At 35.5% G+C, this 16110-nt stretch overlaps 3 protein-coding genes across 3 annotated transcripts; 1 reads left to right on the top strand and 2 right to left on the bottom strand.

Annotated features, from left to right (window-relative positions):
- Positions 1 to 2239: 2239 nt before the first annotated feature.
- On the top strand, positions 2240 to 5401 carry LOC18017698 (proline--tRNA ligase, chloroplastic/mitochondrial). The gene is made up of 10 exons (XM_006401752.2): positions 2240 to 2611; positions 2701 to 2757; positions 3166 to 3276; positions 3383 to 3469; positions 3569 to 3682; positions 3767 to 3973; positions 4100 to 4237; positions 4405 to 4566; positions 4661 to 4860; positions 4949 to 5401. The coding sequence occupies exons 1-10, from the start codon at positions 2288 to 2290 to the stop codon at positions 5172 to 5174; spliced, it is 1626 nt and encodes a 541-aa protein (XP_006401815.1). The 5' UTR covers positions 2240 to 2287; the 3' UTR covers positions 5175 to 5401.
- Positions 5402 to 7631: 2230 nt separating this feature from the next.
- On the bottom strand, positions 7632 to 9162 carry LOC18017697 (probable pectinesterase 15). The gene is made up of 5 exons (XM_006401751.1): positions 8798 to 9162; positions 8508 to 8679; positions 8225 to 8431; positions 7907 to 8157; positions 7632 to 7839 (listed from the first exon to the last, which is right to left on the bottom strand). Exons 1-5 carry the CDS (start codon positions 9160 to 9162, stop codon positions 7632 to 7634), a joined length of 1203 nt encoding a protein of 400 aa, XP_006401814.1.
- Positions 9163 to 13569: 4407 nt separating this feature from the next.
- On the bottom strand, positions 13570 to 16016 carry LOC18017696 (uncharacterized membrane protein YjcL). Its single transcript, XM_006401750.2, has 6 exons — positions 15619 to 16016; positions 15137 to 15363; positions 14897 to 15007; positions 14605 to 14763; positions 14187 to 14428; positions 13570 to 14116 (listed from the first exon to the last, which is right to left on the bottom strand). Exons 1-6 carry the CDS (start codon positions 15963 to 15965, stop codon positions 13793 to 13795), a joined length of 1410 nt encoding a protein of 469 aa, XP_006401813.1. The 5' UTR covers positions 15966 to 16016; the 3' UTR covers positions 13570 to 13792.
- Between the last annotated feature and the right edge of the window lie 94 nt (positions 16017 to 16110).

Here is a 16110-nt window from a genome sequence, read left to right as displayed (position 1 = left end):
TTTAGGGAATTCAATTTCTTAAGATTATTTATTATTGAAATATCTTGTCAATATCTTACGATCACTAAGATATTACAGAATTTATGCCTTTAAAAGCTAATATCTGATGAAATTTTTGTACTAGAATCTCGCAGGTGTAGTAGCTAATGACAACTTGACAGATAATGATTCTTAGACATCATACCTACTAATTATTTATTAGACATATTAGTTTTTTTTCTACAATACTAGAGAGCAATACGTTATTAGCAAACTGCATGATCAAATCACTTAGTATTCTTATGGCATTGTAATTTTGTTTTGAAGCGAATTACTACTTGCTGGGTATAGAAATAGATTTCTTCGAATATAGTATATTAAAAAACATGCCAATTAAACTTGTCGTGCCGGATATGACATTCTTTCGTCTTTCAAATATACATATTTTATTTTTTATTATATATATGCGTTTGATAATTATAATTGGACTTCGTCAATCTTTAACATGGGTAGTTTTAACGTGAGTTAATATGTTGGTGAGAATAAAACAATATTATTTGTTTTTGGAAATTAGAGGGAAAATATAGAATATGATATGGTGACTTTTATGGTCATGGACCTCATAGTTCAATTATTTAAATAGTAATAAAAGTTGGCGATGGATGGGCCCATTTCCCATGGAATTCGATGTTCTTATTTTATACAGTTTTCATAATTTAAATTCATATAAACGATCCATCTTTACGCAAAACTTGTAAACTCCGTGTCCTTGGAATATAAATAAATAAATTAAATTATAGAAACCTGGTCATTAGAAAAGATAACATTATTATTGTTTGGTGCAAGCTGTTTGCGGCTAAATATATGCATAATCTTTCGAAAAGACCTCTCTTCTTATATACTAATCTCTTGTAACTTGTTGGTTAATCAAGATTTTTATACGCAAACTAAAACCGTGTGTAGTGTTTGAATGGCTTGTAATATATATCTAGAAGATCTAAAGGCAATAGTCAAGTGCATACGTTAGTTTTTCTATCTTCTATAACTCCAACCGAGTAAATGAAGTGTTTAATATGAGTATTGGTTTATAATAAATGGAAGGAATTTTTTTTTCATTTATTCATCAAAAATCTCATGAGGTCGTAACATTTCGCCATTTCGGGTCCTATCTGAGTTGTGATGTAACCAATTTTCCCGATTACGACATTATATTATACATTCATATGAAATAAATGAAGGCTGAAACTTTATATTCATTTAGCTCTAAATTTTTTATAATGAAAAACTGAAATAGCTGATCAATTTCTTTGGTCATTTATGACAACTCACACATCTTATGCAGTTGACGTTGGCATATTCTTCACTTTGATGATCTGAAGTATAAGGAGTGAACCTACAAGAGAAAGAAAGTAACAAAAGGCTTTACACACGCTTGCAATAAATGTAAGATGATGAGAGAGCCATATATATATATTGCACATGTGTATACTATGTAGGCCAAGTGCATTATATTGGACCACTAAGTCAATATTCATTTATTTTTATAAAGATGTACAACTTATTCTTTTTATTATTTGGTGCAGTTCTATTTTTAAATAAATTACAGAAAATGGAGGCAATTTTTTCAAAAGGGGATCAAGCAATACAATATAGACGATGGTTCCTGTGAAGTCTACCTGTGATGGAAGCCCATACAAGAAACGGAATATTAATGAATTATCTCGAGAAAAACGAGTTTAGATGTTTCACAAAAAAAAAAACCATTTGAGTTTAGATTAGTTGAGATTTCAATTTATTAAGCATTGAAATTCAATATGAACTGAGATAAATTAAAAGTTTTTTTTTTATCATTTAGGTTTCGATTGGTAACCTGCGGAATGCGGAATTATGTTTTTAAACACAATTCCACAAGTTTTTTGTCAATCAACAAAAATCTGCGGAATGAAAAAATACATGCGAAAATGCAATTTGCGTTTTTCTTAAAAAATATAAACAAAAAACATTTCGCAATAAAGCGAATCATAAATAGATTAATCTATTCCACAGATTTTTTCCGTCGTTCCGCCATTCCGCAAAATTACCAATCAAAGTTTTAATCAACGAAACCACGTTGAATAATTTAAAGAAGGATGACGTGATATAGATTGGGCTATATTGGGCTTACAGATCCATTCAAAGCTTCATGGGCTTGCTTATCCACACATGAGTTTTTTCGAAGAGGTGGTCTCAAAGTCGCATCATCTCGAAGTCTGACCTTGACCACAGCTCGTAAACACAGTCTCTCTTTCCCTGAGGAAAAAGGAGATAAATGGTGGCTTCTCTGAGACTCCCTTCTCTCACTTCCCTCCTATTTCCCGCCACCACTCGTTATCCGGCAGCTCTTCGGCGAACCGTATGTCTACGGAACAGACCTGCTTCTAGATTCGCGACGGCGACGAGTGGCACTGCTTCGCCGGAGACTAAGTCGGAGGTCGAGCGGCTCAGGTCGGACCAAGCCGTCACGCCTCGCTCGAAGGATTTCAATGCGTGGTATGTGGATATCATCGCTAGCGCCGAGCTCGCTGATTATGGTCCGGTTCGTGGTACTATGGTCATTCGTCCGTACGGTTACGCGATCTGGGAAGCGATTCAGGTTTGTTCTTAAAACCTAGTTCGTTTTTTTATTTGATTGCCAAATGTTATTTGTCTTGCTTCAATTTCGTCGTGCTTGTTGATTTGCAGGAGTATTTGAATGTGAAATTCAAAGAGACTGGCCATAGCAACATGTACTTCCCACAGGTACAGTCTCATTTGATTGAAGTAGAAATTTAGAATACTAGCTTAAGCTGGTTTAATTTGATAATTCTGTTTGGATTTAGTATAGAGTTAGTGTAATTACAGATTATTCTTATTTGAAGTTTCTTGGTTAAAATCATGTGCGTTTCTCTCATATGCTCGTTTTGGAAACCTGGGAGGCATTTGGTATTCTTAGTGTTATCCTTCAAATGAGTTAAATTTTCTTCAGTGGCGGTTTAAGCATGTATTTTTTCATGAAGCAGGAAGCTTTTACTTGTAATGAAGTGAATGTATTGATGCCATATATTGCTTCTTGAATGGAATGATACATTCATATTGTCATCATTGTTGTATTCTTATAATTTTTTATATTACATTGGAGTTTCAGTGATGGTTTGGCCTTTTGTGCAGTTTATACCATACTCGTTTATTGAGAAAGAAGCTTCACACGTTGAGGGATTTAGTCCTGAACTAGCCCTTGTCACTGTTGGAGGAGGGAAAGAACTTGAAGAGAAGCTCGTGGTAGGGATTTTTTCGGCATTCCTGTGTTTCACCACTTAGCTAGAGTTGTGAGAAATTATTACCTAAGTTTTGGCTTTGATTGTTGCATTTGTTGAGGCTGTGGCAGGTTCGACCTACCAGTGAAACCATTGTGAATCACATGTTTACCCAGTGGATACAAAGCTATCGTGATCTTCCTCTCATGGTCAATCAGGTGTGGACAGAACTCTAGATTGTTTATCATTCGTGTTATAATTTATAGATGTGGCGCTTATTACTGCTCCTGGTTAATTTTTTTTTTCCTGCTGTTTAGTGGGCCAATGTCACTAGATGGGAGATGCGGACAAAACCATTTATTAGGACTCTTGAATTTTTGTGGCAAGAGGGTCATACTGCACATGCCACTCCCGAGGAGGCAGAAAAAGAGGTTTGTTTTCTATTTTGTTGTGTTCAGCTTATAGAGCCTTTTTGTGGTACTCTTCTGTGACGAATGTTTAGTGCTGTATTGCAGGCAAAACAGATGATCGAAATCTACACCAGATTTGCATTTGAGCAAACTGCAATACCTGTTATTGCAGGTCGAAAATCGAAATTGGAGACTTTTGCTGGTGCTGACATAACCTATACTATTGAGGCTATGATGGGAGATCGAAAGGCTTTGCAGGCTGGTACCAGCCACAATCTAGGGCAGAACTTCTCTCGTGCCTTTGGAACTCAGGTACATAACTATGATCTTAGAACTATATCATTGTTTCCTGCTGGTCCATCTGTTTTGTCACATCTTTTTTTTGTTTGCAAATTCCTCGTGGAAGAATGTTAAATGACATATGTATGACTATGCCAGTTTCAAGATGAGAATGGAGAAAGGCAACATGTGTGGCAGACATCATGGGCAGTTAGTACACGTTTTGTCGGTGGCATTATCATGACTCATGGAGATGACAAAGGTCTCATGCTTCCTCCCAAGATAGCTCCAATACAGGTTCATATTCTATTCGTTTGGAAGTTGTAAGCAGTGTCATTTTTTTACTATCTGAAGTTACATTTGTTAGCTAAAGACTACTAGTTGTTTTCATTAGCAAAAATAGTTGGATGTGATGATCGAGAGTTGAGATTGAATCTTTTCTTCTTTTTTCTTTTCTTTTGAAGGTAGTAATTGTACCTATTTGGAAAAAGGACACTGAGAAAACAGGTGTTCTCAGTGCTGCATCATCAGTGAAGGAAGTTCTCCAAACTGCTGGCGTCAGAGTTAAACTTGATGACACAGAACAACAAACAGCAGGATGGAAGTTCAATTACTGGGAAATGAAGGTTCATTACTCTCTTAGAAAAAAAACATTAGAATCATTTTCTGATGTTGATGAATCAAACCAATATCACCTCTGATAGATTCATTCGTTTGCAGGGAATCCCGATGAGGATTGAAATTGGTCCACGCGATGTAGCCAGTAACTGTGTGGTTGTCTCGAGGAGGGATATACCAGGAAAGGCAGGGAAAGTCTTTGGAATATCAATGGAACCTTCAACGTTAGTGGCGTATGTAAAAGAGAAGTTGGACGAGATCCAATCATCGCTTCTAGAAAAGGCGGTATCATTCAGGGATAGGTACACTTTTTTTGTTTTTGTTATCTTTCTTCCACAAGTTACATACCGAGTCTTTTGCTCACCACATGTTGATGTGTGATTGGTGCAGTAACATTGTGGATGTGAACTCATACGATGAGCTCAAAGATGCAATTTCATCAGGGAAATGGGCGAGAGGTCCTTGGTCAGCAAGTGACTCGGATGAGCAAAGGGTAAAAGAAGAAACCGGAGCAACCATTCGGTGTTTCCCGTTTGAACAGACTCAAGGGACTAAAACATGTCTAATGACTGGAAATCCAGCTGAAGAGGTTGCAATCTTTGCCAAGTCTTACTAAGGAGTATTCCTAATCATATCAAAATTTCTGTTTATTGAAAAAAGGCTCCAAAAAGTGGTATAAAATTTCTATTTCCGTGGGTATTGGAGTGGAGTGATCTCTGGTTGTTTTCTCGTAGTAGAGAATCAAATGCTACTTTGGTCAGAGCCTCAGTAGAAAATCAGTAACACCCAAAGATGTATCACAATTTGTAGCAAAGCAAATATAAATATGCTTGGTCCTGTCTCTATTACACTCCTTATGTTTCCACTTTGCTCCCAACACTGCAAAAAAAAAAAAAACCTGCATCAGAACTAGAGCCTTTAAAAACCGTATGTAGAAAATAAATTCTGTTTCCTGATTGACTTTTGAGGTTTCTTGCTTAACCAATTTTCATGGGGTTATACAAAATAGGGCTACTTTCAATTGCTCTTTTCCTGCATTGAGAAGCTACTCTCATTCTTGAATGTCGAAAGCATCGTGGTTCCAGCTGCTGAAGAGGCAGAGAGCCCTTATGGATGAACAAATTTAGGTTTACAAAACTCGCACCTGAACAGGTAAAACAACGGATTTGACGCATTTGTGAATTGTGTAGTTTCTGATTTTTGTTCTAAAGAATCTCATAACAATTAAACCCTTCATTTGCTTCAGCTCAGCAAGTATATAAAGGTATGCTACCAAATGGTGAGGTTCAAAGGAGCATCCATGCTGCAGAAACCGGTTCATTCACACCAAATATCATTGACCAGATAATCGAAACCGGCGTACCTTTAGAAGAAAATTTTGATTTGAAACAACCTAAGGAGGAGTCGTATGTTCATCTTCTGTGTTGATGTAAAGCAAGTCAAAGATTTGGTTGAAGATGGATGGAAAAATTGAAGAAGTCGTATTATTTACCTTTTTAGGATCACATACCTTTTGTTCTTTTTGGACGAAAAAAACACTTTTCGTTTCTACCAATATTTTATTTTTAAAAAAGATTCTAAGAAAAAAAATGTTTTTTATTTGTATTATATGAAGATTGTTTTTTTTTTTTGGTTCACTTCTGCTCACGTCATTCCATGTTTATTCAAATGCTCCATCATAAATATTGTAAAACACTAACGAAATTTAGTTAATGATTGTAGTTGGTTTAATTTCTGAAGCCACGAAAAAATGTTTTTATTTGTATTATATCAAGATTGTTTCTTACTTTCTTTCACTTCTGCTCACGTGATTCCATGTTTATTCAAATGCTCTGTGATCATAAATATTGTAAAAACAATGTAATGACATTTAATTAGTCAATGATTTTAGTTGGTTTAATTTGTGAATCCACTCTTCCTCAAGGTACAAACTTATAAACTCTTTTTTCTTTGCAATCATTTGAGAAACACCCAGTTCATCATGTGCATCAAACTGGTTTTGACAATCTTCATTTCTTTTCTCTCCATCATTCTCTCTGTCTATGCAAATCCAATTTCATTCCTCTGTTTCTCTTCCAGTGACCAAGCATTAACAACACAAATGACATTTATTGGACACAAACCGCATTATCAACAACCCATGACTTAATTAGCAGAAATATGTCTAAAAGGATGGATGTCATCAAAGCTTAGACACTTCTACAAAGCTTCCCTTGTTTTAACTGTCGACTTTAATGCCTGTGGCAACTTCACCAATATTCAGAGCGCTGTAGATGCTTTGTAGTAATGTATGGTTCCTTGCAAAATAAATTGGGAAAAAGCTATGGTTAGTGAGAAGAAAATAAACATTGTATTACCAGGAAGAGGATACCAAAACACATTATTCAATTGAATGACACCGCAAAATCTTCGGGAAAGACTCTCGCTAGCTACTCATTTTATGTCTTTGCAGCTAATGTGAATGTCTAAGGGCATCAAGGTCAACAATCATGACCTAATTGTATGTTATGAGTTCACATACATACTTCTATTAGTTTGGAGGAAGAAATGCACCTGAACCAGAGGCTGCGAAAGATGCAGAGCAGTAGCAATGACTATGTAGTTGGAAAAAATAAACAAAAGGGATAAAAACTAAGCAAAAAATAAGGAAAGAAAACTGACATAAAAAGTACATTAAGAGCAAAAATGTTTATTACTTACAAATGAATCGCCGAAACGAGGGGATTATTAAAGTTTTAAACTATATATATGGTCTTAAGCAATGATTATGTGGGTTGTGCCACAAACGTGACCTTTTTATTTGTAGGTTGGTAAAACTCTAACATTTACTACTCCTTTTTAATCATGCATGAATCATTTCCACTTATATATAAAAATTTATCACATCAATTCGTAAAAAAATAATGATTCATCATTTAAGAACAACACAAACAAATAGACTATATATAGAACTATGGCCTTGTTTGAAAATTAGATGTGAATGTATATATATATATATTTGACATCTGTGAATGTGACTACTATATCTGAATGTTTTTTTGTGTGCATCCATGCATCATGATCTTTGTATACGTTAGTAAAATCCAATAAGCTCATCTCTATGGTCTTCAGATATATGTTCGGAGAGTGTGTTAGATTGATTTAGCCACTGGTCTCCATCTATGTAAGAAATGTCCGTGAATGAAGATACTTCAGAATCTGTTAATTGTTTCCCGTAAGATACTCTCCCTTTGTAATTTGCTCCTTCTCCATAGCAGTTATGCTCTCCAAAAATCACTGTCCTGGAAAATAATTAGGACGTAAGTAAGTTTTTAATGATAATTTGCAATTTGTTTGTAGTCCACTTACTTTTCTCTGCTCGGATCTCCCCAATTATTCCAACCTTCTGGAGTGATGATTCCAGACATGTAGGTGTTCGAGAACACTATGGTAGCATAGGCTCCCCAAGCTCGTCCAAGCCACACTTTCCCACTTCCATCTATCTTACAATTCACGAAAGAGAATCCTGTCTGTTCATCTTCTGTCTGCCTTGCATGAGCCGTGATAGATCCGCTAACTCCTGTTGTATTCTCCTTTGCTATCGAGTTAATTGTACAATCCTGCTAGCGAGTCATATTGTTATGGCCATTTTTTGGAATGCTCAAGAATGTATTTTATATGTTTAACCTGATAGAGTGATCTTCCATTGCCAAATATGAAATCTATAGACCCTTGGATGAAACAATTTTTGAAGAAATGTCTTCCTTTATTATCTAGAAGGGTATCTTGAGCACCGTAGAATCCACATCCATAAAAAGCACATTGGTCTCCTTCAATCCTTAGAGCTACAGCTTGTGCATCATCTTCACCAGGATCTGGTTCTGGCGCATTGTTCTTCATCCACTCAAAACAAATACACGTTTTAGAAGTCTAATCATCATACTCATTGTTGCGATTTCGCATTTTTTACCTTGAAGCTGATATTGTAAGCTGTGAAGTTAGCTGCAAACACAACAAAAGAGAAACTATAGGCAGTGCCTCCTGTAGATTTCGCTGTGTCATTCCATTCAATGGATGTATTTTGATATCCTCTTCCTTGCATTACAATGTTTGTCTTGTTCTCATTGACTGTAATTTTTTCCCTACTTACATATATGAACCAAACATTACTAATACTATTTGATGAACACAAGAAAATAATATCGAATTATCAAAAGAGAAAGAAGACGAAGAACAATAGCTTGAAGTTAAAGAAATGACCTATAAACACCCGAATTTACGATAATGAAAGTTTTGGAAGGACTTAAATCAGGGACAGAATCAATGGCGCTTTGGACACTGCTGAAGTTACCACAACCGTGCAAATCAACAGTCAACACAAGAGAAGCCCTGTACATGCGTGTAAGCCTTGACTCCCATTTCTCACAACACTTTATTGGAACATGATGGTGTTGGTGTATGTGTCCAAAGATTGTTGAATATATTGATAATTCTCCGAGTTGAGAATTGGTTATGATAGTTGTAGCAATAGAAGAGAGAGAGGAAGGCAACAGGACTGAGTAGAGAGCAAGAATGGTGGATAAAAGGGCTATGACTAGGCTGGTTAAAACCGTTTTAGTGGGCATTGTTAAGACTGGGGGCTAACTAATTAAAAGTAAAAAGATGGCACAATGTGGGTTGGTATTTATACATCTGCGAGATAGAGTGGCGTGAGAGTAAAGTGAAGAATATTGACTTCTAAACATTATTTATTGCATCAACCTTCCAATGACATTTCTGAATTAAAAATTTCTTATCTTTTCATACAATTAACTAATTATTTTTATATAGAATACCTAAATAAAACTCTCCAAATTATCACGTAGTTCAAATAAATTTATATGAAATGATTTCATAATATACATTCAACTTAAAAACATTCTGAAAAAATATACGGGGTCAAATAAAAAGTATTATTGCCATTTACGAAACTGCAAAAAATAAAAAAGACAGAGAAAATAAGGTTTATGAGAGACATTCTCAATCGGCTAGAAATTCAGTTATGGACTAAAAATGAGATAAAGAAAAACTACAAAAAAATCAAACTAAAATTATAAATGTTTTTGGTATTTAAGTTATATTTTGGTTTTATGGGTTCAACAAATTCGAGCTTGTTGTTATTGGAATTATGTATAAAAGTTAAGGAAATGATTCCAGAGAAATAGTTGTTGGAATTATAAGAAAGTCGACAGGCGAGCGGGTTGGAGGTACGGCGAAATTGTACGCCAAGAAGGCTAATGATGCTTAACAAAACCATTACGAAAGCAACTACCATATATATATTTTTAATATCTTGCGTTGATTTATATTGGTAAAGATTAAGATTTTCTAGAGTCTGATAGTTTGACTCGTCGTCGAAAGAAATGATATTTCTACTTTACAAAAATATGATGAAAGCAAAGCAAAACGTAGTGCCCGCTTTACAAAGGTTTCATGAAAAATATATATCCATTTGTTCTCTCATCTTTATTTAAAATTATAACTAGATAAATACCCGTATATATACTTTAGTCAATCAAATATTTCTTTAACTAAAATATTTTACTAAAATATTTCACTTTAGGCAAATCGATCGTTTCTTTAACTAAAATATTTCTTTGGTCAATCAAATTAGTTAATACTAAAAAGTTTTTGATCATTTTCATTACACAGAATTGAAGATTTTATAAAAACAAGTTTGATACTTTCTCCTGATATTAACTTGCTTTGAACTAATATTCGTACTAGTGTACTACCCAAATCTGATCCTTATGATCACTCATTCATATTTATTTTGTGTATGTATCTTTTCACAAACTTGCTGTTAATATAACGTTTGATTTTAAGTTTATTGGTTGATAGAATTGAAAACATAGGCGAGAACTCTTACAATATCATAGCCTTTTACAAAAAAAAAAAAATATATTACAATGTCATCCCTTATCTTTAAAAGTTTATCTATCCAAATTCTTGTGCTTTCTTTTTGTCAAAGTTCTACTTGGTCTGTCGTGAATACTCGTATATGAACAAAATGATAACATTTGTTTGATGCTTCTTGAGCACACCAAATCTTGTTCATGTATGTAATAAATAACTTTTTTTAAAATTATAGTATTATTACCTTGACTTCTCTGCGAAACTCTCAATTTTATTTTTACTCAAAACTATGATTTTGCCTTCTAAATGTCCTCCTTTCGTCTTCCTCTTTTTCCGAGTTTATTTTACAAATTTTCCTAATACTATCATAACAATATAAAATGCAGAGGATAAAGAAAAAAGTTAGTTAAAGAGGGTGAAGCAGCTTATTTTAACACAACTTCTTAACTTTTCGTTAACAAAACTTTTTCGCATTGGTACTCATCCGATCATCCATTCCAAATGCATAGAGATAGAGATGTTAATCGTATCACCGAGTTTCTTCGTTAGGACATCAGAAAAAAAATCTTTAGAAAAATTAGTGTGAAAGAATAGGAAATTGTATTCCAAATCATATGTTGGAACATACATTAAGAAAATATCACACACACTCATACAAAAACTTTCGTCTAGGCCACCAATATCAACCAAAACCATTCTTCAAATAAAAAGAAAACATGATCGTAGCCGTCTGTTTCCTCTAGAGAGCATTAATCTAATGGTTCATCATTGATTTTCTATCAAAAACCTTAAGGAAAATAATCGCATAATTAAAGAAGATAAGGTGAAGTTAGATTTGGAACTGGAATCAGAGAGGAAAATCATATGAACAGAGAAAGAGATGGTGAGAAAAGAAAAAAAACCTTGGGAGCAAGATTTTCTCTTAAAAGGGACAAATATTTTGGTTTTCGAATTTCTGTTTTGTTTCTGCTTCTCGTTTTAAATTTTTCGTTTACTTATTGTAACGTCATTGTAAAATTGTAAATCAGTGCATCAAGTGGTGGTCTCACTTAACAATAAAAAAGTTGGTCATCTCTGTTTCTTCCTAGATTATAAAATCTCTGTTGCATGGAGAGCCTTTGTTAATGTTTGAGAAAAGAGAAAAATATGTATTTTTTACTACCCAAACAATTTATACAAAAGAGTAAGAATAGAAAATCTCATAAAAAGAAATCATTGATAGCATACGACATAGAAAATTTATATTCTTGTACTCACAACCTCTAGACATAAAATTATTGGTAGCAAAATAAAACTCACAACATAATAACATCAAACCAAGAATGTTGGGGGCTTAGATTTCATAAATGCACTGCATAAGACTTTGAGTTGCAAGAGGACCAGAAAATAATGTGTACTATAATTTGTGTATATCAAAAGCCTTTAAATACATTATGAGTTGCAACACTCCACCATTTTCTAACTTCATTTTACCATCTATCAATATCTTTCTACTTCATCCTTTGTACTGTAATACTGTGTAAGTAATGACAATAGGTGTTACAGTTTATACTCAAAGTCCACTTGCCAGAAGGGTAGAATTATTTGACTCTGAATTTCAGATGGATCTAATAAGATATGGAGCAAGCTCTCATACCGAGAGTTGTGTGCTGCGCGCTGTACGGCTTTCACATAGCATAAAAAAATCATCTTCGTATAATTATATATTATACTTTCAACTCCTACATCTTCGCATCAAGCTTTTTCCATTTTTCTAGTTCCAGCGCAGTTGTGTATTTCACTACTCTAACACAGCAAACTTGGAAAACATGATGATCTTAGAAAACTGAACTGATATGTTACATGTAGGTTAGAGTTTAGAAAGTAAATATAATATTTCTTAAATATCTTATTCATAGAAGATTAAAAAATATATGAGTCACCTTTGACTCTACAGATATACGAGGTGCAAAAGAATCTCTGGTTTGAAGAGGAAAAAAGAAGAAGAAAGATCACGATCCTAACTCTCCACAATTGGATTCTACAGCTAAGTCGCGACCGATGGAAGATTCAATGTAGAATACAATATTTTATTGTTAATTAGTGACCGCAATTTTTCTGGTCATGATTTTTCATTAATGTGAAAAAAGAGAGGAAGCGAAGCGGTCTACATTTTTGAAAGGGTGAGACTTAATTATATTATTGATGTGTTTTTCTTTAAAACTTTTTTTTTGTAAAGAACTGATGTGTCAAAAAGAAGGATGCTGAGTTGATGCTGAGTTGTCAAGCCCTTGTAAAGACATACTCACTCTTTATATATTAGATAATCACAATTTATGTGATCTGCTTAGCTTACCACTAGTTTGTGGTAGTGAAAATTCATCAGGTATTCTAGGAAGCCAAAGCAAACAATGACATGAAATACAATGCGCATATAACATTATCAGCAGCAAGTACAGCAGCTACTACTGAAGGCGAAACATCGAGAGCTTTCGCTATCGCAATGTAGTTTCCAGCTTCAAAAAAATTTGCAAAAATTCAACTTTATATATTGTCATAAAATTGTGATTTATATTGGATTACTTGTTACCTCAACCGATATGTCTTCCAACTTCAGAACCAAAAGTAAGCCCAAAACTGTCCCAACCGTTGTCGCAACTGTTTATTTTTTTTAACGAAATATAACCAAAAAACAGAGTTACAAAAGCAGAGTCGGTAGAGTCGTCACCATGTCGCAGAGCCTCTGGTCTAGAGAGAGTGAGAGCAACAGAGAGAAAGAGAGAAGAGGGAGAGACTGTATTTGTGGTGATTCTGAGTGGCAAATCTTTGCTTCTTTTTTTTTTAAGGTAAAGGTTTATGGTGAGAGTGGAATTGTCACTGTAGAGTCGAGAGAGAAGAAAGTTACATTTTATAATTGAATTATTGAATGATTGTTGGAAATTTGAAAGCTTTCTTGTATGAGAAGTAGAGAATTCTGCGATTACAAGTTATATGAATTAACTTTGATTCTGAAGAGTTTAACTACGAAAGAATAACCGGGTATTGGTACTGGTTTTAACCATTCTTAAATTCTCCGGTTAAGAGATGGTTTCGGCTCAGACACAATTTAATGGTATCTGATGCCAAAACATAAACATCGCTATTCTCTAAGCTTTGACAAGACGACATTATCTAAAATTTCAATCAAGATTCAAGAATTGCTACAAAGATAACCATCATAATTCTCTACATCTCTCTTTAGCATCTTATGAAAACATGCACCACACAAACTCTAAATATTTTATTGGCTTTTTCAACCAAAATCGACATAACCGAGATTGCAGAAGAGAGGCAGAGAAAGCAGAGAGTCCAATCCATAATCTATTCATAAATTTACCATCTTCACATGAACTTGAGGACTTTCACACCAAATCCAATCCCTATGAAAGTTGCAATGGAGATCCCGAAAATTCCAGCCAAAATCCCGGGAACGATCAACGAGTTCCATCCCTTCGCCGTCGCCATCCCCGCTGCAGTCGTTGGTCCACCGACATTAGCATTTGATGCCAGAAGCAGAAGCCTTAGCTCGACGTTGAGCAGCTTTCCTACGCCCAATATCACAGCAAGATGTGTCCCAATTTGGACCAATGCAAACAAGAATATGCTCGGCGCCGTGTTTATCACACTCCATATGTTTCCGCTCGCACCTATCACAGTGAAGAATACCTGGAAAGAAACTTTAGTTTAGTTAAAACCTTTTCAGGAACTGTTCATGAAAATGAACTGTGTCACATACCTGCATAAGAATTAGAGCCATGGCTTCTCCAGATGGAGCAAGACGACCAAATTGGGAAGGAAAGACAGTTGCCAAAACAACAACCACCGCGGTTATTGCTGGTAAGCTACCACCGGAAATCCCGAAGTACTTTGTTACCAAAGCCCCAATCTTGCATATAGCTAAGGACACAGCGATTCCAGTAGCTATCAGCAGCACAGGGATTTTGTTCTTAGTTTCAGAGTCTTTGATTATCTCTGTATCTGCCATGGGAGAGCAACATCTAAGTCATAATTCAAAAACTGAAACTGAAATACTGCAAAAATTGACCAGAATCTACAAGAATAAAGGAATGGAACAGAGCAAATGGCAATGATCCATTCTTCTAAAGGAAGCCAAATCAAACGAAAACGGACATCAAAGCAACATTTAGACTTACCACTAGTTGGTGGCGGTGAAGCTTCAGCAGGTATTTTGGAGCCTATAGCAAACAATGACGTGAAATATACAGCGCATATAACATTATCAGCAGCCAGTCCAGCTGCTAATACTGATGGTGAAACTCCAAGAGCATTCGCTATGGCAACGTAGTTGACGGCTAGACAAACAACAATCAAAGATGAAAACTTATATGCCACTATAAAAGGAAGGAAACAAAATTTGGTGTTTCAAGAAGCTGGAAGATACAAATATTGTGTCTCTCATAAGTCCAAAAACAAATGGATGGTCACCTCCACCGATATGCCTTCCCATGAGAGCAGCCGCTATCTTCCAACTATCCGGACCAAGTGCTCTCATTGGCACAAGGTAGTAGGCCAGAGCTGTACCAACTGTTGTCGCAACTGTTCATGCAAAACCCATGAATAGACAATGATCAAGCTTTAAGTTTAGTGTGATATTTAAGTAAATTATGAGCCTTCTGCTCCTACAGTTATAGCACCAAGAAGAGACATGAACTGGTTCCGTAATACCTGATCCAATTACAAAAGCCAAGAGAAGCTTCCCAGTGGATTGAACCACACGGCGGAGATCTGCTCTAAACAGCAACAGAGGAACAGCCAACGGGAGCAGAAAATTCAACACTACAGCAAAAGCTGGAGCTTCTGAAGAAATAACCCCAAGATTACTAGCTGCAAGCCCAATTAGTGTGCTGACCAACGCACCACTCACCGCACTTCCGATCTTCGTCTTCTCCGACCTGATAGTTCCAGAGTCACACCACATATGATTTCAAACAATTATTTTCAAACATCATTTTGCAAATTGTTAAACCTCTCTAAGCAAAATCAACTTCACCTAACAATCAAAAAGTATTTTAAGTAATGTCGAAAACAAAGTATAATCGGTCACAAATTTGATCAAGTGATCGGAAATGTGCATATATTCAAAATTTGGATCAAAAATAACGATCGGAGTTTAGAAATAGTCGGAGAAAGAAAAGGTAAAGGCGTACCAGAGACCGAAAGCACCAGTGGCAAACAGAGCGGTCCAAGTTCCCCATTCATCGTTTGGAGAAATGAGAGGCGTACTCAAATTCAATTGCGATCTCACAGTCACCGATCGGATCGGAGACGATACTTCCGGTAACAGACCCGGCGAGAGAAAACTGTCGTCGCTGCCGTTACGAGATTGCGACGACAATGAAGAAGCATGAGAGAATCTAAGCCGCCGAGAAGAGACTGCTTTAGACGAGAATTCAGGAAGATCCTGGTGTGAAACAATGTGCGATCGCCGGCGAATTGATCCCGACGACGGTAACGAGATTCCGGTCACATTCAGGAACGGCAAGCTCGTCGCCATATCGCGTCTGAGTCTGCTTTACGATGGAAACTGAGTAAAGAGAGTGGACTTGTTGACTCCATAGTGCGTCAACTTTTTGCATCTCTCTAATCAAAAATATCATTACCGATCCGAACCGAAGCTAAAATCCAAAATTGGTTTTTGT

Source organism: Eutrema salsugineum, unplaced genomic scaffold, assembly GCF_000478725.1.
Source record: "Eutrema salsugineum unplaced genomic scaffold, Eutsalg1_0 scaffold_2, whole genome shotgun sequence".
Lineage (NCBI taxonomy): Eukaryota > Viridiplantae > Streptophyta > Magnoliopsida > Brassicales > Brassicaceae > Eutrema > Eutrema salsugineum.
This window is presented reverse-complemented; position numbering and strand designations above follow the sequence as displayed.